This window comes from Bombus pyrosoma, linkage group LG1 (genome assembly GCF_014825855.1).
Source record: "Bombus pyrosoma isolate SC7728 linkage group LG1, ASM1482585v1, whole genome shotgun sequence".
Classification (NCBI taxonomy): domain Eukaryota; kingdom Metazoa; phylum Arthropoda; class Insecta; order Hymenoptera; family Apidae; genus Bombus; species Bombus pyrosoma.
Genome location: NC_057770.1, coordinates 9910690 through 9934015, shown reverse-complemented (window position 1 = coordinate 9934015; position 23326 = coordinate 9910690). Strand labels below are relative to the sequence as shown.

Genomic DNA, 23326 nt, shown 5'->3' with positions numbered 1-23326 from the left:
ACCCTTACCGTGGTAGGCCTTCCGTTATTCAACGAGTTCTACTGTCCCGTGCACGCGCCTTACTTTCCCCTCCACAACACTTTTATCCCCACCACCCATAGTTCTCCCTCTCGGTGGCAGGTGCCCCTAGATTCTAGCAACGCTTCTCGCAACTGAGACAACGGGACAGTTTCGATACGGCGCACCCTCCTGCCAATCGAGTCGGATACCGAATAGTACGCATAGCGAGCCTGTGCGTTACGCGGTTCGCGTATCTATCCATTAGATCGGCTGCTTCACTGCTTGTCTACGTGCGCGTACACAACCGTGTTAATTAGCAAAGGTGCCTTTACGTGAAAGTGTCGACAGGTAGAGTGAATTACAGTTCTCGTACGATCAATCGGTCCACCTATTGTAAAATTTTTCACACTCATTACACACTGTAATCTTTTACGGTTATCTTTCCTGTTTTCCCTTGCTTTTTCTTTCGCTTTTCTCTCGTTCATAATGAACAGCTTTCGATTCAGCCAACGAGTTACAATAACCAGGAGATCAATTAACGCGGAAGCCACAATTTGCAAGGCGAATAAAGTAAATACGACGAGGATCTTAATTGATTCGATTGCTGTGGGTCTCATGCGGTAATTTCGAGACGTGCTAAAAGAATCGAATGTGCAAAAATAAAATTGCAGTTGCCAGTTGTACCCACTACGTGATTCCTTAATGCACGCAAGAACGATGCTTATGTTTCTGCTTGTTCTCATTATGCATGACATTTTGAAGTATGACAACTGAAACAAACAACATTATGTTTGTGGATTAAGTTGATGCTATGCACGAAAATTGTCCAATTTCATTGAAATGATACGATTGAGCTTGCATTGAAAAATAACGATACGAGTTCATTTATTTTAGTTCATTAAGTTTTATATGTAAAAGAATTGCTTAGTATATTTCATTTGAATTACAATATCTAACAAACAGAAGCCTTGAATATTCGATAATTTATGTGTATTATAATAGTTGATTTTCCATGATGTTAATTACAAGCGTAAAAAAAATTACATGCATTTGATATAATGCAAAATTCAATTCTATTTTGTGTAAGCGTTACTATCGTTATGTAATATTTATGAAAGGATAAAAATCATAGTAGAAACGACATTTTATTATCGCGAGAAACATTTAGTTCTATCCGTGGCCATTTAGGTCATCACGATGAAAAAGTCGCGCGATTTTATTTCATCCATCCTTTTTTAGTTCGTCAGTCCGGTTGTTCTTAATTCTTCACTTGAATTTATTGTCCCGTCGAATTTGACTTCTGGCAGGATCAGTACACGCAAGACCAGCTTCGATTTTGTATTTGGCAGGATTCCAACTAATACGGCAAAACCAAAGACGCGAAAACTTTTTAATTTATCGCCGTGGGGCAAATAACGATTGTGTCCGTTAGTCGCGTTTCATTCTCCTTGTTCTACAAATGCATCGTGCATTTAAATTGTCAGAGAAAATCGGCCAAAAAATATAGATTTCATCCGGCACTAAATGAAACAAAAGCTCGCCTTTAAATTGCACCGTTTTCCTAGCGAATGATAACTTGATCGCTTGCAACGAGTTCCCTTTCGTTCTGCTATGTTTATTATGCTTCTGCTACCATTGAGTCAGAGCAAATAAGATATCAACATATAAAAGATTGTTCGATCGAAGATAAATAATATTATTTTCATTATCTTTCCGCATTATAATTCGCATATAAATTTCTATCGCTTTTATTGATAATAATCCATTTTTCACGAGCGTAACACGTGAAAGTTTGTCGTCGATAGTTGTTAGAAATTTCCACGAAGTCACGATCGTCGGAAATTGCACGCTCGAGTGATTCTTTGACGCGGTGTAGTGGAATAAATACGTTGTAAATGCTTGCATAGATAGGTCCCGGTGGAAAAAACAGAAAAGTACAGAGAAACGCATATGCTATGACACACACATTTCAAAAGGGGTTTCGTGACAATCTGCTTGATCTTCAGTTACGAGCAAGATTTATGGCACCAAAGTGTTCCATTTTTTTTCGTTTTTATCTTCTTCCTGCATTTTTTCGTATGAATAATGAACGAATGTAGGTGGAAGATAATGAACGTGAAATAACGCGTTTCTCGTTATGTGACAGTGTTCTACTGTAATTCGTGCGAGAGACTGCGAGCTTATATTTTAGTAGCTTTTTATAATCCGTACAAAGTCCAATGAAACATTATCGAATAAAAGCAAAAGAAGAGGAAAAAGAGAAGGAAACAGGACCATTAAAATAATAAAATAATAAAAGAAATATGGAATTGTTTGAAATACGAATTAGATTACAATTTTTTAGTGAAAAGAATATCGCAAGAATGCTGGTGCGAACATACCACATTATGAGCATCATCCCCGACGACTTCGAAGGTTTCAATTAGGCGACGTAATCAAGTCAATCAGAACTTGTAACCAGCTTCGAGAACCTTCAACGATGATGCTGAAGGAGGGACGCGAAGGCGGCCACGAACGATATTGTTGTCCAACAATAAGATCATTGGGGAGTGAGCTCGAGAGACGAAAGATAAGAGAAGATCGTCATCGAATCGTCTCAAGCGTGTCGACCGATTAAACTGGTAGCTTTTTACCGTGAATTTATAATTCCGGTTGCGGCCCGAGGGAATTTCGCGCGGAATAACATAAATTTACACCATGGGGAATGGCATGAATAAGGTGAGTAACGATTTCACAGATAAGTTGCGTTTCAATTGATATTTTCTGTCACCATTTCTGTCATCTGTACGAATCATAACTGCTATTAAGATACAAATAATACGAGAAGAATGTGGTTAAAATCATACAAACATCATATATAATTATGACATGCAATAATAATGTAACAAGAGCATAGTTATGTCAATATTTTAATGACGAAATAGTATTTGACATTTTGCTTATTGCGTGCCTTAACCTGTATTGAAAAATATGCTAATGATACACGTGCTCCTACATCTTATTTTGTGATTATTATGTATGTGCATATTGTAAAATCATTATACCGTCGCCTCTAATTTTATCTGTCCTAGATACCGAAAATTCAAGATATCTTTTCCCTTGTGCACGTATATCTCGTTCGTTATATTTAACAAATTTCTATTTTTATTTTGTATGTCGCGTTGATAATATGTAGAACCAGTAAACCAGGTAAAATGACTTTTACTGAGACAAGAACATGATTTCTTACGAAAATCACAGGATTCATAGTTTTCCTATTCTACAGAGGAACGGTTTTTAAATTTAATATACTGTTAATTAATTTTATATTACTTTCTCTTATCTTACCAATTTCTCTCCTGTACCCTTTTACCTTTGTATCTTCTTAACATAAATACTCCCTTCTCATTATCAAGTAGCATAAAAAATAATAGACTTATCATGTTTCTAATTAGCTATATATAACTGTAACATATTTAAATGACAGGTCTAATATTATGTCCTGATGCAATACATATATGTATATAATTGTCGCGTTAGCTAATTATGCAGTTTAATTAGCTTATCGAACAGTTCTTTCGATATTAATCATTGAATCGACGGTTTAACGCTTACTGTCGGTAGGTATCGTACTATGCATAATATCGGTCGACGATGCATGCCGAGATTTCGATCGATGATCCCGATGAAAAGTTAAGAGCTGGTACTATTGTTCTCGCGATTGTCTAGAGACACCTCACTTAAGAATGCGGTATCGATTAGACGATTACCGCGAGTCTCACCTGACTAAACACGTTCGAGTGATCATCCACAAAGATGAATGATTAACAGTGGAGCACCTGCATCAAAAAGCTGCTCTATCGACTCTCTTCTCATTTTTTTTTCAACGCTATCTCAATGTTCACGTATCTCGAGTAGCGCTCGACTTTTTTTCTCTCTCCTCACGCTAATTGCGATAGAAGAAGAAGCAGCGCCAATTGAATGCGAAACGTACGTGTGCTTGCTCGTGAGTTCAAAACGCCGCTCGTTAAAAATGATTCTAATGATTCCAATAACGAACGATCCGTAAACAGATATTTCAAACGCTACAAGTCAAGAAGAAGAATTGCACTTATACGTTTACGGATTTATGGGAAATTCAAATGTTCAGAAATATATAGGATATACATAATGTGTAAAATCATAGTTGCAAAATATTCAAGTAAAACGCTCGGCACACTCTTTATCTAAGTTCTATTCCCCTTATCGCGTTCATAAAAATGTGAATTTGTATAAGAATTCACAGTTTAACTATGATTATATGTATATTGTGAGCTGTTTTATTTGTTTGTGTAAATAGGTTCTTCCCGGTCTTTACATCGGGAATTATCACGATAGTAAAGACGCAGACCAATTGGAACGGTTTGAAATTACACATATTCTGGCGATTCACGACACGGCTCGTCGATTGCATTCTGTGAGTATATCCGGAGATAAAGTGTTTAACTTGGCTCGAAGAATTCTACGAAGTTAGCTCGATATGTTGTTTGTAGGACAAACATTATCTATGCATATTGGCGGCGGATAGTCCAGATCAGAATCTATCTCAGTATTTCTCTTTGTGTAACGATTTTATTCACGCTGCTCGCTTACGCGGTGGAAACGTCCTAATACACTGGTGCGTAATCATTTTTAATATATCTACTAATATATCGGGCTGTTCAGAAAATTTTAATCGATGGCAAAATGTAAGGAATATTCGGAGGTAATGCTATCTTTCTGGAATTTTATCGAATATTATTATTATAATTGACGGACAGAGCAAAATTGTATTAGTGCATTTTAATTTTAAAAAACGACTTCTTTTTTATCAACAATTATTGGACCCTCAGTTAGTACTTATCATTGTTGGGTCATAGGTGACCACTGCAGTTTACTTAACTTGAAATTATATCTTTCACTTCATTCGACAAATATTATTATCAACATACAAATATGATATCGTTATCACGTGCAGCTAAAATACATATACATGAAATATCCTATAATTAAGCATCGTAATTTAAGCTATTGCCGAGGATTAAGAGCCAATTAAAAACAGTATTTATTTCAATTTTATTTAACAGATATTCAAGATAAATAAACATCTTCCAATAGGAATATAGAGCAAAATGACTAATTACCAGAGATGCTACGAATTTTCTGAACAATCCAATGCTTAGCCTTTATCAAATTTTGAAAAAAAAAACAAAAAAAAGAAAAAAATATGAAGCGATTAATTTTTAATTTTAAACGGTATTTAACAACCGATCTGAAAATCGTTCACAAAACGATATTCGGTTTCAGCTTAGCCGGTATGTCGAGAAGCGTTACAGTAGCAGTGGCCTATATTATGAGTACCACCAATCTTTCATGGAAAGAGGCACTTAAAGTTGTCAGAGTAGGTCGTTCCATTGCCAATCCAAACGTCGGTTTTCAGCAACAGTTGAAAGATTTCGAATCCAGTCGATTGCACGAGGTATTCAAATTAACGATCAAAAAGAATAGCCCGAGGCCGATCCTTCTTATGCTACATTTTTTTCTCTTTTTTTCTGCAAGAGATTCGATGTAATAAAAATGCGAACGATTCTCTCTAATTAGAGAGATGAAAATCGTTCAAGATTATTCATCGAATCTTTAACGATGACAAAGATGCTACATTATAAACACGACGAACCTTCGACGTTTGTTCGATGATGTAGTAAGAGTATAGTAGAGTTATTTGAGACGCGTAAGCTTCAATAACTTGAAATTCAATCTTGAACTGTACATATAACTTGTGTATTATGAGACACCATTAGCCTGTAATATGACAACGAAAGAACGAGAAAATATCATATACTTCAAGTGCAATAGGAAAAGATGACTCGAATAATTGTATAGTCGGATTATTTGAGTCAGTCAGAAGGTATTATATAACCAGTAATAAAATAAACAACAAGATAATTTCCAGAAATAAAGTAATACACACGCGCTACTGAATCATAACAACTACGACTTCTCTTTTGATAAGTGAAAGCTATATGCTTGTAGAAAACTACATATAATATTTAACTGCATATAATAGAACTACTACTAATATTTCACTGTACATCATGCCATTAACAACGAGTTAAATAGTCTGTCTTTAAACGTAGGTTCCTTAAAAGTTGTCCATGACCGAATTTGTCGAATTACAAGGCAAATTACTTAGTCTTGCTTAAATATCCTTCTGAATCAAATAACTCTACCTTACCTTAACTTTTTTCTTTTGCATGAGAAAATGGGTTGTTAATCTAAAAAATTAGCCTGGAAATTCTCTCGACTGACGCAGGAACGACGTAGGTTGAAAGAACGATTCCCAAGCCTGGCGCTCGCGGAATCCGATGCAGAAGTGTGCCGCACTACTTTAAGAAATTACGAAACCATGGCACTGGCACGAGAAGTGTGCGAGGGAAAATGTGCCATGGGCCGTCCTTGTCCGACTGGACTATGCAGGCAATCTTCCAAAAGGTTTGTTAGTTCTTTGTGTCATTCTATCCAACTTGAGTCCGTTTGTCAGCGTCAGATAACGCGCCTATTATATGTATATAATCTTTCATCCTCGTTTTTCTTTGATGTTCATGAAAATTCGTGAAAAGGAAGAATGGAACTGATCATTTGATACGTTTGATGTTTCTTTGTGCATATAGAAGTCCAAGAAGAAAGTCATCCACAGGCAGTACTAGCAGCTTAAATACAGGCAGAACTCCACCGCAAACACCAAGAATGCTACCATCCGCACCACCTTCACCGGCTATGCAGCGATCAGCCAGCGTGCTCTCAACAGCGAGACCAAGAAGCGGTCCTGCTGGTTTGCATTATTATACCGGGGGATCTGCACCTCCTTCCAGGTAATTTTATTTATTATTGTAAATAAACTTACTATTACAAGCAAAGTAATATTATTATAGAATATCAACACCTTCGTAGATAATAAGATATTTAAGTAATAGAGTTATTTCAGAGCATTTGCAAAAGTAGTTGATGTATAGATATATAGTGATATGCATAGATATTCGGATACCATGATATGCCAGACATTGTTGTTGTGTATACGTTTATTTATAATAGTTGACAGTGTCTTGATATATTAGGAGAGAAAAGTAGATATGTTTCATTTATTTAATGCACATACCTTTTTTAAGATAATGAACGATGAGCCAGATAATGAAATGTATTTCATGATAATGAAATGTATTTCATTATACATTTCATTATCTGGCTGATCGTTCATTATCTTATCGAACATGAAATGCCCAAATATTAATGCGAGTTACCGTTGTATATGCATTTAAAAATGTAACAAACGTACAAAATACGTACATATGTGATGTTATAATATCTAATAGATGAAATGAATCATTTCACCATTTATAAGGTGATTTCTAAAATATGATAGCCTTTACGGTTAATACGATATTTTTTCTTAGAGCGGTGTCGAGGGTTGACCTATCAGCTGCAGTGGCTTGCAGCAGTAGTAGCACGAGCCTAACATCGGTAGGCAGATCAGGAATGTCCAGTAGTAATTGGCGATTAGCGGCTGGGTCCGCACCAAACACACCGAGGCCGACGCCACCGGTTTCTCCGCAACGTTGGCCCAGACGAGCATCTACTCGACAAACACCCCCTTTACCAATATCGCCGGAAACTCCTTCGACAACGACGTAGCACTTGCGGAAAATTGCTTCGTTCTCGACTTTACCCGAGTAATCTGGACGTCGATTTATTTAGCAACATCAGTTATTGGCTGACAGCACCCTACAATCATCGTTAGTGATGTCTGACAATGTATTATGTTAGCGTATTGGCAGAAGCCTAGTATTTCGTTGCGGTTGTGTTGCACAATAGAAAGAGAAAAATGTCGAGAAAAACATTGACAAATTTTCGATAACGGAGCAAGCACATAAGTAACTTAAATTTTCGCAAAACGATGCCTGATCGTGCGAGTTCTTCTAAAAACAGTCTTTCAGCGAACCGCTTTCAGCGTAACTGCACCGTCACGAGGACGCAAAGATGCTTTAAAAATGTACGAATTCGGAAATCATGTCATTTTTAAGTACTTTACCAGCTGGCTGACAGCGAAGAGACTAAACGAAAAGCTTTATTATATATATTTCACCGGTCGAAAGTTAGAGGATACTTGTTTATTGATTGTATGAATGATTAAAGCATGGGAAAAAAGTTATGCCAGCTAATACAGCAAAACGCTCGTAACGTCGCGTTTGTAACTGAATCGAATGTCAGGCGCGAGAAACCGCACAAAAATACGTATTATCTTTTCGTCGAAAGCGAACGTACGAAATCGAAATTCGACAATTATCATGAGCCGACGTTCGAGCGGCGGCGATTATATTTTAAAAACACGTTTGTTCGCGTGAAAAGGAATCGCGTAAAGAATGTTCGAATATTTACACAAATATTAACCGGCGAGATATAATGATTTGAAATGCGCGTGATAGCGATCATCGACAATCTTGCGTACGATTCTAGAACTCTTGTTAATTAACGTTTTTTTAAGGCGTACAATGAAAGTTTATAATTTACGATGAAGCTATGAAAAGTAATCGATCAACCGAACAAAACAATTTACTCGTAGAGACATCTCGATTACTTTCCAAACAGTAACGTTACTATCCGAGAAAAAAAAAAGATGGTAGAACTCGCTGTTAGAGATACAGAAAATCATCGCATCCGAGAGGAACGCATTTAATTCTCGTATTCGTTGCACGAGTAATTCAATCCCATCAATAAATTCACGTCGATCGGTTGTTGCGATACATAATAAAATTGGGCATCTGTGTTTCCTTCAATTCGTTCAACTGTAAATCAACGATTTAATAGTTGCGTACAGAATTTTGTTACGACGCGTTCTCCGATCGTTGAACGCGACGAATCGCTTTGAATCATTAAAACAGATATTATTTCACTTCATCGATTCAGAGCTTAATCGCGATGTTTGATATTTGCCTTCAGGATTTCTAGAGATGCCGTTTACGAGAAAGTAAAAAGAAATGGAAATGGTAACCGTTCTCAGAGTTTATGTCGTTTTAACGAAGCACGATGAACGGAATTATTGTTAACATCGAGACTAACGTTTAAAAAATTCTCTACTATTCGAACGAAACAGCGAGAAGAGCAAGAAGAGCGCGAGCCGTTGTTCCTCGAATCGTTGCATTGAGTTTGTTCGCAACCGTCCATTGCAGTTGTTGGGTTTGTAGCGAAAACCACGCTGTTTAGCGCAAATTGTTAATCTAAAGGGAAGCATATTACATATACATATACGCGCATACACATGTATTTAAAATGGTGCGTCGATGAAAGTATTTTATGCACACTCTAGCCACCAACTGATTGAAAGATTCTAAACCTTCTAAAAGACCTTCTAAACGATAATCGTATAGAAAAAAAAGAAGAAAACAAGAATACTTTCTTTAATTTTTCATAGTTTTGTCGCACAATATTATTCGAGGCAATTAATTCGACTCGATCCCAAGCGCACTATACAACAATCCTTTTTAAAGCGCAAATGAAAGACAGAAAAAATAATAGAAACGGCGTGTATATTAAGTTGTAACATAAATTTATCCTGTTCTTATTATACTACCAAGCGGAAAATGCTACAAAGCGAAAAAAAAAATGTTACAACTTAATACATGATATGTTATGAGCGTCTCGTTTTTAGACGAATAGGACATATGTGTGCATAAAATTCGACTTATCATCGTACACCTTGTATGCATATACACTTTGTAGGCATACGTTGTTGCAAAAGGATTTCAGAAAATTTTATAACTTGTTGGCAAATGGTGATTATTATGCGACTATGTCGTAGATTAGATAGATAAGTTGTTATTCTTTCGTGCACCGATGCGACGTACGATTCACACGACGAGTGAGAGAATAGCAAAGAGTTCGCAAGCGGATCTCCGATATCATCCCTCCTATCATCGAAGCGTATTTTTCTTCGCATAATAGAAACATTTATTTTTCTAGCATCATTCGACTTATCATAGATTTACGAGAATAAAGTAAATAAATAAATTTTAGAGGATAGATATAATGTGCGCAGTTAAAAAGTATAAAAAATGCGCTCGTTTCATTCGATTTTTTAGCGTTGTTCAATCCAGAAAGTGTTTTTAACAGTTTCGTCGGAGATCTATCGAATGAAATTGTTAAAATCATTTTCTTAATGTAAACTGTGCTCTTTTGAATAATCTAATCATTAGAGCCTGTCTGAATTGATAGAAATTAAACCGATTGCTCATTTCGCTTCGTAGTTGCATAGTTATTATTTATTATTGTTGATTGTTGCGTTAAATAGAGTTTGCATGTTATTAAAGCAATAACGTAAAATATATTCTAGCGACGGAGATTTATTCAATCAGCTTCGGTGAGACCAGCCATCATTTCGATCAATTCAAGGGAGTACAGATATGATAATGTTAACAATTCAAAAAGTATTTTTTATAAACTTATTGTTTTCAAAGTTTTGCTCGATAATAACACATATCGCTGTTATATTAATTAAATATATATACATGTATACACCGGTACACACAACGCTTGACCATTTAAATACGAAAAAAATTAATAATATATATTTGTAGAGAACAAATTCTTCATGAATCGTAAGTTATTTCAAGCTCCATTATTTCATCTTAAAGCTTTTCATTTCAACGTACAATTATATTTTAAAATGATTTTGACGAACACAGAACAAAAATTCGATATATGTTTATATTCTCTATTCGATGCCTACGCTATATAGCTGTAGGTTGTGACTGCAAAAGTGAAGTGTATTAAAATAAAAAAAGAAGAAAAGAAATCAAAAGAGAAACTAAAAACAGATGGAGAGCATATTTAAAATTTGAAGATAATTCAATTTTTACGCTTAATCAGGTAACTTTTGAAAACAGTTTAAGTCGCAATTATTTTCTTAAAATATTTAAGAAATATTATAGGACATCATATCGCGCTTTTTTATTTATAAAATACTTAATACGGGATCAAACGAGAAATATTATATATTATTATTTTTCAAATCGTACGCAAAAGAACAAACATGATAACGTAATATTATAACGATAAAGACAATTTTTATTGGAGCTTTTGAACATTATTATACGCTTGCCCTCTTTTTATTTTTTTAAGAAGATTCCTTGTAATTCGTAATTGGTTCATAGCGACTTAAGCTTTCAAAGTTATCTATCTGAGTTTTTATTATATTTATACAATGACATGTTTCGGTATTAAAAAATATGTAAGGCTTCTTCGAAATCCATGGTGTCTAATATTTTATATTTTTTGGAGGGTTGTATAAAATTTTTCTATTCACGAAATTAATTTAATATGCTTAGTGCAATTATATAATTCTATTCGGCAATTTTTGTTTAATATGCGCTCAAAAATTGTAGAGCTACTACTAAAAAGAAAAACGTAAAGCCTATTTATATTATGTTATATATTTAATGAATATATAATATTATCCCTAATAATGATTATAAAGAATAATTTAGAAAATTTTGGTAAAACTTTAATAAAACTTTTGGCGCTTCTTAAAACAATGTTGTATCATGTTTATTTTTTCCACACTGAATAATGATATGTAATTATTAATTAGTACTGACTTTATAAGATTCATAATTCATAATAAAAAAGGTATTTTCTCTAATAATAACAATGCACATCAGGTGGCGCGATACTGACTACTTTTTAAAGGTGGGAGTTACCCATTTGAAAGAATATATTGTATTTGATTGGTGAATGATAAGCGAAAAGAGAAAAGAACTACACAACAAATTGTGACTTTCCATGATTCATCGTATTCATAAGTTTGCACAATCAGAATGTAATCCGTTTACAATAATTTCTGTGACAATTAAATATAAGAGCAATGAGTGAAAGATAAATTTAACCTATTAATCGACGAAAACGGTGTAACACCTTGTAAGGTCATTGTTAGTTAATTATGGGGGTTGCTTAAGGGATTAACAAAGTACTTAAGAATAGTGATCACAATGATAAATTTGTTTGTAATAATGCGCGATAAGTATTATTTTATGGGATGAATTCTTCTCCTATTTTGGTATCTCTCTGCGTTATTCGCGTCGAGATTATTGACGAGGATTCTGAAGAATCGAATGGTAAATATTTATGTGTATCGTATAAGTAGAGTAGTAACATTGAATTGTTATTACTTATTTATACACTACTTGTTTTATAATGAATCGCTTCGGTTAATCTTTTTGTTTACAAATCCTTTTAAGGTTATGTTGTTTGTCATAACAGTGTCGTGTTTATATTATTACCTTTTTCTATAAAATTTATGTAACTTCGAAGATAAGATTTATCCGAAAGAGAATACAGGAATAAATAAAATTTTTTTTAGAAAGAACGTTTATATCTTTTTGATTATATACGATCAAATAAACGTAAGGCTTGTAAGATATCATTTTCAAATTTACATAATTCTTTATCTTGTACGTTTTGTTCTTTATAAATGGGATAATATTATTAATTTTTTTAAAATCTTTTTCTGAGACCTTAAAAGATGCTTTCAAATATTTAATATATGAAGATTGTTAAAAAATAATTATTAAAAATACAAAGATCATACCTTGTTTGTATCATGATTAATTCACAGTGGATTTCGTAATCCAGGCGCAATGGCTACTAAGATGAGGGGTCGCAGAGAACCATCCAAAATAAACATGGAAAATTGTACAAATCTTACAGAGAATCAAGACTCTGCACTTCCTTCTCAAGGAACTAGTAAATCTAGCTCTACCTCTAGAGCTAATTCAGAGGAAAATACATATGGTGATTCAGAGATAGCTGGTGCAAGTGCCTGTGCCTGTGATCAAATCAATTTTATCTCTGGGAACCCATTTGTCGAAGTAACCAAAGGAATTATACACTTGTATAAGGAAAAGTGAGCAATCTTTAATTTTGAGCATCATTTAATTATGTAAATAATAAATTGCAATCATTTATGTCTTGTACTATAATATGTAATAATATTAATAAATTCTAGCAAATTAACGGATATACACCATGCAGCAGAACGTACCCAAACTATCTGCATTCTCTCAGTTCCAGCTACAATGACCTGTCATGATCTTCTAAGGTTTACAGCACCTTGCCATCAAGATGTTCGGCATTTTAGGATACTTAGAGATGGTAGTCCCAATCAATATATGGCATTGATTACCTTCAAATCTGCTGTAATTATCTTTAATGAATTAAATCTTCTTCATATACTGATTTTACTGTATTATAACATTACATTTTACATGACATTTCAGAATGCAGCAACAGAATTTTATGGTTCCTTTAATGGCACTCCATATAATTCTTTTGAACCAGATGTTATTTGTCACATGGTATTTGTGTACAGTGTAGAAGTGACATATAACGCTATGCCTTTATCTGGACACACAGAATTACCACTTTGTCCAGTTTGTTTAGAGAGAATGGACGAAAGTGTTGACGGGATTTTAACAATATTATGCAACCATACATTTCATGCAAGTTGTTTAGCTAAATGGGGAGATACCTCCTGTCCAGTTTGTAGATACGCTCAAACACCAGAATCATTTGCAGACAGTTACTGCATGGAATGTAGTATGTAAACAATAATTTTTTTAGATAAAAAGAAGTGAATTAAGAGAAGTTAGTGAAAATATCACAAATAAAATAAAAATTGTATAAATATTTTCTAGATACTGGAGAAAGCAATGATGCTTTATGGATTTGTCTAATATGTGGACATATAGGATGTTCGCGATATCACCAGGGACATGCTTTTCAGCACTATCGTGAGACACATCACTGTTATGCTATGCAATTAGGAAATAACAGAGTCTGGGATTATGTCGGAGATAACTTTGTTCATCGATTACTGCAAAATAAAGATGGAAAAATGGTTGAAGGTGGACCTACAGCAACTAAAGCTGAAGGAGCAGCAATGGAAGAAAAAGTAGATTCCGTACAGTTAGAATTCACGTATCTTTTAACATCGCAGTTGGAAACTCAACGACAGTATTTCGAGGATAGGTTAGCACGATTAGAACAGCATTCTGTATTACAAACTACAGAACTTAGAGAAAAAGTGGGTCAAGTATCAGAAGAAAATGCCAAAACTAAGGTAATTTTTATTACCACTTGTCTCTTAAAAATTAAAAGAGAAAGTTCATTGTTTTTATTACATATTTTAGGAACAATTAGCAACATTGACTCGGGAGAAGCAAAATGTGGATAAACGACTACAGCAAGTTAGTAATAAATTGGTACAAGTACAAGCAGAATTAACTGAAGAAAAGGAACTAAGGAAAGCATTGGAATTAAATCAAGCTTCTTGGCAAGATAAATATAAAATGCTGCAAAATGAAATGACCGAGTATCAAAAGACAAAGCAGACGGAAATAACGAATTTAAAAGAGCAAGTACAGGATTTAATGTTTTATCTTGACGCCCAAAACAAAGTCGAAAATTCAGAATTACGAGAAGAAATAGCATCAGGTCGTATAGTAATTCCAGAAACCTCTAATTCTGCTAAGAAGAACATTCGACCTTCTAAATCTCGTAAAAAACGTTGATGTTATTCGCTGATATTTTCTGTAAAAAGATTGAGTTTCAAATTAGATTTAAAAATTAAAATCTGATTTCATACCTTTTTATGTCAAAATAAACAACTGAATTTTTTTACTGATTTTAAGCAACAGCAACCTGGAAGTATAGTAATATAAAAATTATGATCAATGCTATAAACTACTGATGTTTGCAATTTCTGAATGCATTTTAATATTTAATTCTTCCGAATTAAAATTAATATATAAAATTTTTAATATAAATTGATGCTATATATGTATAAACGAAATCTGTTTTATGGAGTCTCAAATGTAATCTATCCCAAAAATAAAAGATGTTTCATATTTATTTTTGCCAACATAATGTTTGATATTAAGTATAGAACTATTTGCTTTAATTTGCTAATTTGTAATTATACTTGTACTAATATTCAATAGACTATAGTATTTTAAGTAAAAGTAGCAAATATTTTAATTCTTCTAAAATTTCTTATTTTCTCGATGCTTTAAATGAATATGATTTTATAAATGTAAAATATATTGAATCTCAGAATAAACACATCTACTCAAAAACGATTTTGTTTATATCGCACCTTCTCAACTTTAAAATTAGTAAAGTCCTATGAGTAACTGAGAATTATATTTGGAGGTATACACACATGGTATTTAAATTATTACACTTGTCCTTTAATTTATCAATAAATATTCTAATAAATAGTAATCATTTCTGCTAACTCTTGAAGTATTCGTCAAATAATTGCATGATACATACATATATGTATGTACATTTAAATAAATTTCACTTATATTTTAATAAATAACACTTACTTAAAATTAATCTTTCATTTACCTACTTTTTCAAATGAAAAATATATTACATTTTTTTAAATCAATAAAACATTTGTCCTAAATATTTTTATCGAATTCGCAATTTGCAATATTTTTACATATTTTTTCTTATTTTATCATTTGTTTTTACATTACATTTCCCATTTACAAACAAGAAACAAATATGGTATTGGTACTTGTAATAAAAATACAAAGAAAAACTTATTTAAAAAAGTACCTCAATACATAATTTTTATTAAGGTATACAGGTGTTGCAGATTTATAGTTTCTTTTTATGATAATAATTAGCCTATTTTTATCCTCATAGGAGTACGAGTCGTTTTTAGACAGTTATTAGTTCCCAACAGAATTTGTTGGTTCAGTTATAAAATAAAACTGATATACATATTTACATTATCTACAATTGCATTCAAGTAGAATACGTATGTTTAACTAAACGATTGCACATTTGGACGTCGATGTTGGTCATGCATACAAACAAGTTTCGCTTAATGATTGACAATATTGGAAAACTGCTATATTTAACTATTAACGAAACTAAAATGTAATTTGTTAAATAACTATTAACAAGATGAAACTCAAAGTATGTTATGGAAACAGCATAACTATTTTAAAAATGTTTCATGCAGTTTTGTTGAAATTTACGGTAACAGTTTATGGGAACCCAGTTTCGTAACAAAACGTCCATCGAACGCAATATAATTATGGTAGCACAATTTTGATATATTTAATATATTAGCGCCCCTTCATTCATATTGCTCTCTAGAAATTAAATGATACATGATCTGCCAAATATTTTAATATAAAACAATTAACTATTAAGATATTTGTCACAGTATCACTATACCAAATATTTCAAATAACCGCATACACAATTGTTCTTGCTTGTCATTTAAGACATACATATATTGAATGTATGTCGGAGAGCAATATGAGGAACCAACATCGATCAGTCTTGGAATTGCCATTAGTGATAAAAATTATTATATATTTTGCAAAATATATAAATATAACTAAGATCCGTAACTACCTTGTGATAATTAATAATGCTAATTATTGATACGAGCTTATGCGTAATAAATTCAACGCAAATAAATACGATTCTCCCAGTTCCTTCTCACATTCGATGCCAATACATAAAATCGTAATATATATACTTTGTGTAAAATAGTTATTGTAAAAAAATTTCGTACAACGATCAACACATAAAAGTGCTTAATGATTCCATAATCAGTTAGTTATTATTATCTAATAGTTAATTAGTATAAGTTGGCAAAAGCATTTCATCGTATAGTCTTCCTTTATGGAAGTTATTCAAATCTTCAGACATGTACCAGCTAATATTTGTTAAAAATTTCTTATTATCTTAAGTAGTTACAGTCTCGAGTCATTGTATTTAGTAGACTATATGACGAAAATTTACGAAGTGCAACATACAATGCACAATGCACAATACAACGTAAACTCGTCCTCTTGTTCTTTATGATTAAAGAAAGTTAAATCCCTTTATCTAGTTAAATACTGCTAGTAATAATACTAGCAGGTAATTTGAATTTAAAATCTCTAAATTAAAATATTTAAGAAACAATAACAGAAACGAACGAGATTTGTAAAAGATTAAGAGATGTAATATATATAGATATATTACATTTATTATTGTTTGCTTCAGTTTTCAAAAAAAAAAAAATTTCAGCACATAGAAGAATAAGAGGTAAAACGTTAAGGTAAAGTTTTGTAAGATGTTTAAAAATATTGACTAAGTAAACTGGATCAAAAGTCTCGTTCGCTTTTTAATTTTCGGTATTTACAGGTTCTCGTGCATGATGAATTCTGACATGTTTGTTATGATTGGATTTCGTACCGCTAGACTTTCCACAAATATGACATGTATATGGTCTGGCACCTGAATGTACTCGCAAGTGTTCTTTCAGATAATATGATCTATGAAAAGTTTTGTTGCAAACATCACATGTATATGCTTTGTTCTCTTCATGTTCCTTTACATGCCTTAAACAATTATATTTTCGTATGAACTGCGCTCCGCAATAGTTACAGGTATAAGGACGCACGTTTCTATGAGAATTCATATGAGCAGTATAATCACTGTGCCGGTAAAACGCGCCACTACACTGATTACACTTGAAAGGTTTGGTGCTACGGGCAGCGTGAGTCCATTTGTGCAATTGTAAGTTCCACTTAGTACTAAATGCTTTAGAGCAAACTTGACATTCATATGGTCTTTCACCATTATGTACTCGCATATGCACTGCTAAGGAAGATCGTAAATAAATACACTTACATACAGGACATTCAACATTTTCGCTCTCTCTTTGAGCATCTGGAACGAATCTTTTATTATGAGCTCGGCGCATATGTCTAGTCAGGCTGGCCATGTGAATGAATCTTTCATTACAATATGTACATGCTTTGGGTTTTTCATCATGTGTTTCTTTATGCCAAGCTAACTTTTTCTTTGTATGAAAAACCTCACCACAATGACATATGTAATCTTTTAATTTCTTTTTTATATTCAAATGATGTCTATTTTTGTGCTGTGTTAGATTTGAATATCTGCGAAATGTTTCATTGCAAAGATTACACTTAACAGGTGCATTTCCGGTATGGCCATTGGTATGTTCATCTAACTTCTGTTTTGTTAAAAATGCTTTGTCACAAACAGTACATGGAAATGGTTTAATTCCTAAATGTCGTTTCATATGTAATTTGAAATTTTGTTTTCTATAAAAATACTTTCCACATTGACTACATTCTAATGGATGTATTTTTAAATGGGCATTGTACAATAGAACTGAAGGAAATTCTTCGTGACATATCTGACACTTGGTGCTCTCACGAATTCGTTTTGTTGTTTCTGTAATATGTACTCTTCTATGATGTAGTTGTAATGATTTTTCACTATTAAATCTCTGATTGCAAAGGGTGCAGATCACTTCAATGTTTGATGGTATTACTAGTGTTTCAATTTTTTGATCAGATTCTACTTTTGTAGTTACATCTGTACATGATTGTGGTGGTTGAAGTTGATGTAACAGTGGTTGCTGGTGATAAACTTGTTGAACATGTAAACCTGGTACAAAAATATCTTCAAATACATTCATACGGCCATCCAATAACTTAATATCCTTTACTTCAGGTTGTTCTGTAGATTCTCTACTGCTACTCGGACCAGCTTCTTTGTGCGCGGTGGTACTATGTACTCTGCGTTCTTTCGGACAATCAAATACTTCAGGGCAATGATAACATTTGAACATTCTTTTTGTAGGAGTTTTTCTATCTCGATCTAAAAATAAACTTGATGTAAAATGTGTTGCTAAAGATCTGCTATCTAATAATGGGCCTGTAATTTCATTGTCTGATCCATCAGATTCTTCCCAACTTTCACGTGCCATTAGATCATAAGATGTTGACATTCTTGATGATTCTTGACCAGCATATAACTGAATATACAGAATAAATTCGTTAATATAAACATAACTTTTAATATCAGTTTTTATAGAAAATTTATTTACAAAATATATTCAGTATTAACTAAATTAAATTAATTGTATATATTTAAATTACTTGTTGAAACATTTGTTATGTTATAAATCTATTAAACTCTTATGTGAAATATTTATAATAAATTTTAACAATATATTTATATTCAAAGAGCAGCTTACATACCTGCCAAGCTGATTGTTCTGTACATCCATTGCTTTCTTGTTCTGATAGTTCACCTCTGGGTGGCATAGTTTCATCAGCTCTCATATTAATGCTTTTAACTTCTTCATCTATACCTATTCCACCTTCACTACTTGCCATAGATTGTTGGCTGGTTCCACTAACTGCTTTTTGTGAAGAATCACTTATGAATGTACTAGGAACTAAGATTTGAAGCCCATCAAATTCAAACACATTCATTGGACCTGCATGGGCATCTTCATTTAAACTAAGGAGTTCCACAGATTGTTTTTGTATAATTGATTTAGATGAATGAAAACTCTTTGAGTCAGAACTACTTGCGACATCACTAGATTCTGATAAATTTACATGATTATTACTTTTACTTGGCATGTTATAAGATTCATCCATTAATGTTGATTGCTGAGAATGTTGTGAATGAATTGTAGAAAATGAACTCATATGGTCACTAATTCCAGATTGATATGCAGAATCTCCTTCCATTTTTTTCTCATTTTTACATAAGGAAAGTTCTGACTGATCAGCTTTCACGTCTTGTTCAACTAAAGAACAATCAATAGGATCTTTTTCTGGTGATTCATCCATTGCTACATTACTTTCTTCATCGTGGCTTATTCCATTAGCATCCATATGACAAAATGAATGGACAGAAGCAGGTGAACATGGTTTACTAAGATCCTTTCTAACTCTTAATACAGAAATACCACTACTTGCAGATAATGGAGTATGAGATCTAACATTGTCTGCATTTTCATCATATTTAATAAAAGGAGTATGTGGGCTAGGTATTTCCTCTATTTCCATATCTGCCTCATCAAAATTATCTTCTGTTTCATTTTTTTCATCTTCATCATCTTCCTCATCGTGCAATGTGCTTGCATCAAAACCAATTGGATAAAAATTAAGGTGTTCATTTGAACTAAAATCTGAATGAACAGAATAGGTTCTATGGGGTCTTCTTTGTACAATAGGTGATGGAGGTGCAGACAAACTGTTTTTATAATTGTATAAAAGACAAGAACTTTTATTTTCATCATTACCTATATTAATTTCCGAGCTTTGATTAACTTTTAGTTTTACATCAGATTTACAACTGTTTTTATATTCAATGGGATTATTACTAGTTATTTCATGTATTACACTTTCAGCCCTTTCAGGAGAAGTATTTTTCTTTGTATCTTTACTCGTCTTTTTATCATCTTCAAAATTGGATTCTTTCTGTGGAGTATTATTAAATTCATTTTCCATAATAGTGATTAAAAGACGTTCTAATTGTTCTACTTCAGGCTGAGCTGGTGCTTTTACTGTATCTTCTACAGGCATTTCTGCTGAGGTACCTTCATTTTTGCTTATTTCTTCTCTGTGAGGAACTTTTTCATTAGTTGCATTTTCTGTCTCATTTTCTGTTACCATTGGTGATACTTCAGGCATAATAACTTTATTATTATCATCATCATCTTCATATCTGTGTACATACTCCTGCATTTCTGACGATTCATAATGAATAGACTTACACTGCACGTTTGTAGTAACAACGCACGACGATTCCCCATTATCAATATCCGGCAATACACTCTCAACTTTATCATCTGTAGTGACATTGACATTACAAGTAATTGCCAATGATCTTGGAATGCTATCATATTCATCTTGCACAGTATGCTGATCTGTACTTGAACCAAGGGGCTCCTCTCCTTCTTGCTCTATTTGAATTGTACTAGTTTCACTTTCATTTTGCTGCATAGAATTATCTTCGTTTAATGATGGAGGAGAAACTGGAAGGTTGATATCTGATAACATTTGTTCAGACTCCTGCTCCGATTCAGGTAAAATCTCAGGTAAAATTTGTTTTGGCTCGGAATTATTTACAGGTACAGCAATGGCAGTCCTACCAGTTGTTTCACCAGCCATAGTTACCACTGGCCTGACTCTAGTGGTGTTTGGTATGGCTGTGACTGGCGAAATCATTTGAACAGTTGGTATTTGTTGCTGCTGATACATACCATATGGATTATACAGCATTTGCATCATTTGATTAGCTTGTGGAGCCATTGCATATTGTGGTATCATCATAGTGCCATTATTTACAAACTGTTGATAACTAAATGAAGCAAACTGAGGTGGCATCACAGTACCGATAGGTGGACATTCGAAAATAGGTCCTATAGGATATGGAGATTGAGCCGATAGATGAGTATTCTGTGCAACTTGAGGTGTATTTTGGGATGATTGTATAGCTGGAGATGCTGGAGGTGCTGATGATGATAACTGTGTCTGTTGCACATTTGAGGAATTGGTACTAGCTTTGATAAGAGCTTCGATGACTTGTTCTTTTGGATGAGTATCCAAATGTCTTTGTAAGCTGATACCCTCACGTAGATAGAGGGTACAGACTGGACAAGCCACTGCACTTCCTGAAGCTCCATTGCTTACTGCATCCATTGTGTCTGAGGTATTTTCTTTATACATTTAACTTCTCAACTATTGCATTGAACACAACCAATGCAAAATTCTCTGTAAAATATCCACGATGAAGTAATAACACCACTTTATTCTTTTCGTAATTGACGCCCTTGCTGTTACTGCCGTTACTGTCGAATTCGTCGTATCTGTCGTAATTATCGTTCTGTTCGTCTTAGCTGCCTGTTTAGTCGCAGTCGTGGTTGTCACCGTCGACGCCGACGCCGTCACCGTCGCCGTCGCCGTCGCCGTCGCCGTCGTCGGTGTCGTCGTCGTCGTCGTCGTCGTCGTCGCCGCCGTCGCCGCCGTCGTCGCCGTCGTCGTCGTCGTCGTCGTCGTCGTCGTCGTCGCCGTCGTCGTCGTCGTCGTCGTCGTCGTCGTCGTCGTCGTCGTCGTCGCCGCCGCCAACGTCGTCGTCGTCGTCGTCGTCGTCGTCGTCGTCGTCGTCGTCGTCGTCGTCGTCGTCGTCGTCGTCGTCGCCGCCGCCGCCGTCGTCGTCGTCGTCGTCGTCGCCGTCGTCGCCGTCGTCGCCGCCGCCGCCGCCGCCGCCGTCGCCGTTATCGTTGTAGTCGTTGCCGTTTTGGTCGCCGTTTTGATAGTCGTTATGATCGTAATAGATGTACCTAGTCGTTGTAATTTTGTCTAATATCGTTAACACATATCGCCAATGGCTGGCTGCATTTTGGGCTTTATCAGGCCTGCAAACACATTAGAGCACGGCATATGTACGGCCGACACGTTGCACCAGGCAGTGCCCCAAAAATATCGACGTTCATGGCTACCTGGTTTGTGTGTGCGATGGAGCCAGCAAGGCAGTCGCGGACAAATCAATATCCTATTAAATCGTCAGCCTCCCCTGCTCTTATTAAATTACACCTGCACTATTCACACACGTTTTCAATACAGCACCTTCCTTAAACCTAGGTACAACAACTCTTTTTAAGAGCCTTTTGTTTCTCACTCGTTTATCGAAACGGCATGTTTTTCACCCGATTCCAGCCTAAAAACACAACAGAAAACAGTGACGAGTAGTATTCCACCTTAGAATGAGAACAACAAGAAGTTTTACTACGAATATAGCGCCCCCTCGTACACTGTTCTATTAGCTACGATGTTGTAGATCTACCGATTAAGAAATTATAGTTTTCTCTTTTATCGACTATTTTAAATATATAATGTTTCTATATATTATATGTATATATGTATTTCCAGAGATATTTCTACTGTATTATTATGCTCATAATTTAATTAATATACAGATGTATATTTATGCTATTTCTTGCGTTTAAATGTTATGTACATCTTTTTTCTTGTAATTTCTCTGCTTTTCCTATTTTTCTTTCATATTTATGTTGTTGAAATTTATATTTCATCTTCTGATATTTTACAAGATTTGTATCTTCATATAATATCTCATGACACTTTTTGATTATTAAACAATTTTTAGTAAATCATATCATCAAAATAATTGTAATTAATACTTCTCTATTACCACATATTATGATTTAACTAATATTTCCTCGTATGGTATTATACTTAATGTTATTAATATATTATAGAAGATTAATATATCGTAAAATAAATTGAGCAACTTTACTGTCTAATAGCGCTTCTTCACTGTTTTGTATAATGAAAAATAATAATAATGATATTATACCGGCATAATATTCAATAATAATCGACTCACTATATTTTATTTATCTATGGTT

General features: G+C 33.9%; 3 protein-coding genes across 4 annotated transcripts; 2 read left to right on the top strand and 1 right to left on the bottom strand.

Moving 5' to 3' along the window:
• Positions 1-196: 196 nt before the first annotated feature.
• On the top strand, positions 197-10633 carry LOC122566264 (dual specificity protein phosphatase 15). Its single transcript, XM_043723289.1, has 8 exons — positions 197-348; positions 2345-2718; positions 4319-4435; positions 4512-4636; positions 5305-5476; positions 6311-6489; positions 6669-6869; positions 7449-10633. The coding sequence occupies exons 2-8, from the start codon at positions 2698-2700 to the stop codon at positions 7684-7686; spliced, it is 1053 nt and encodes a 350-aa protein (XP_043579224.1). The 5' UTR covers positions 197-348; positions 2345-2697; the 3' UTR covers positions 7687-10633.
• Positions 10634-11710: 1077 nt separating this feature from the next.
• Positions 11711-15106, top strand: LOC122566219 (BRCA1-associated protein). 2 transcript variants are annotated; one of them, XM_043723178.1, is made up of 6 exons: positions 11711-12161; positions 12679-12949; positions 13052-13241; positions 13323-13641; positions 13740-14164; positions 14235-15106. In XM_043723178.1, exons 1-6 carry the CDS (start codon positions 12083-12085, stop codon positions 14613-14615), a joined length of 1665 nt encoding a protein of 554 aa, XP_043579113.1. In that variant the 5' UTR covers positions 11711-12082; the 3' UTR covers positions 14616-15106. The 2 variants fall into 2 exon arrangements, with proteins under 2 accessions (XP_043579113.1, XP_043579121.1); XM_043723186.1 differs by having other exon boundaries at positions 11712-12161; positions 12662-12949.
• A 553-nt stretch (positions 15107-15659) lies between these two features.
• LOC122577764 lies at positions 15660-21935 on the bottom strand. Its single transcript, XM_043749317.1, has 2 exons — positions 19140-21935; positions 15660-18913 (listed from the first exon to the last, which is right to left on the bottom strand). The coding sequence occupies exons 1-2, from the start codon at positions 21624-21626 to the stop codon at positions 17246-17248; spliced, it is 4155 nt and encodes a 1384-aa protein (XP_043605252.1). The 5' UTR covers positions 21627-21935; the 3' UTR covers positions 15660-17245.
• Between the last annotated feature and the right edge of the window lie 1391 nt (positions 21936-23326).

Bases quoted from the DNA above. Each gene is read 5' to 3' on its own strand.
- LOC122566264 (XM_043723289.1), top strand. From the start codon at position 2,698: ATGGGGAATGGCATGAATAAG. The intron at 2,719-4,318 runs GTGAGTAACGAT...TTGTGTAAATAG, and splicing joins TGGGGAATGGCATGAATAAG to GTTCTTCCCGGTCTTTACAT. The intron at 4,436-4,511 runs GTGAGTATATCC...TGTTGTTTGTAG, and splicing joins CGGCTCGTCGATTGCATTCT to GACAAACATTATCTATGCAT.
- LOC122566219 (XM_043723178.1), top strand. From the start codon at position 12,083: ATGAATTCTTCTCCTATTTTGGTATCTCTCTGCGTTATTCGCGTCGAG. The intron at 13,642-13,739 runs GTATGTAAACAA...AATATTTTCTAG, and splicing joins CAGTTACTGCATGGAATGTA to ATACTGGAGAAAGCAATGAT. The intron at 14,165-14,234 runs GTAATTTTTATT...TACATATTTTAG, and splicing joins AAGAAAATGCCAAAACTAAG to GAACAATTAGCAACATTGAC.
- LOC122577764 (XM_043749317.1), bottom strand. From the start codon at position 21,626: ATGTATAAAGAAAATACCTCAGACACAATGGATGCAGTAAGCAATGGA. The intron at 18,914-19,139 runs GTATGTAAGCTG...CTGTATATTCAG, and splicing joins CAGAACAATCAGCTTGGCAG to TTATATGCTGGTCAAGAATC.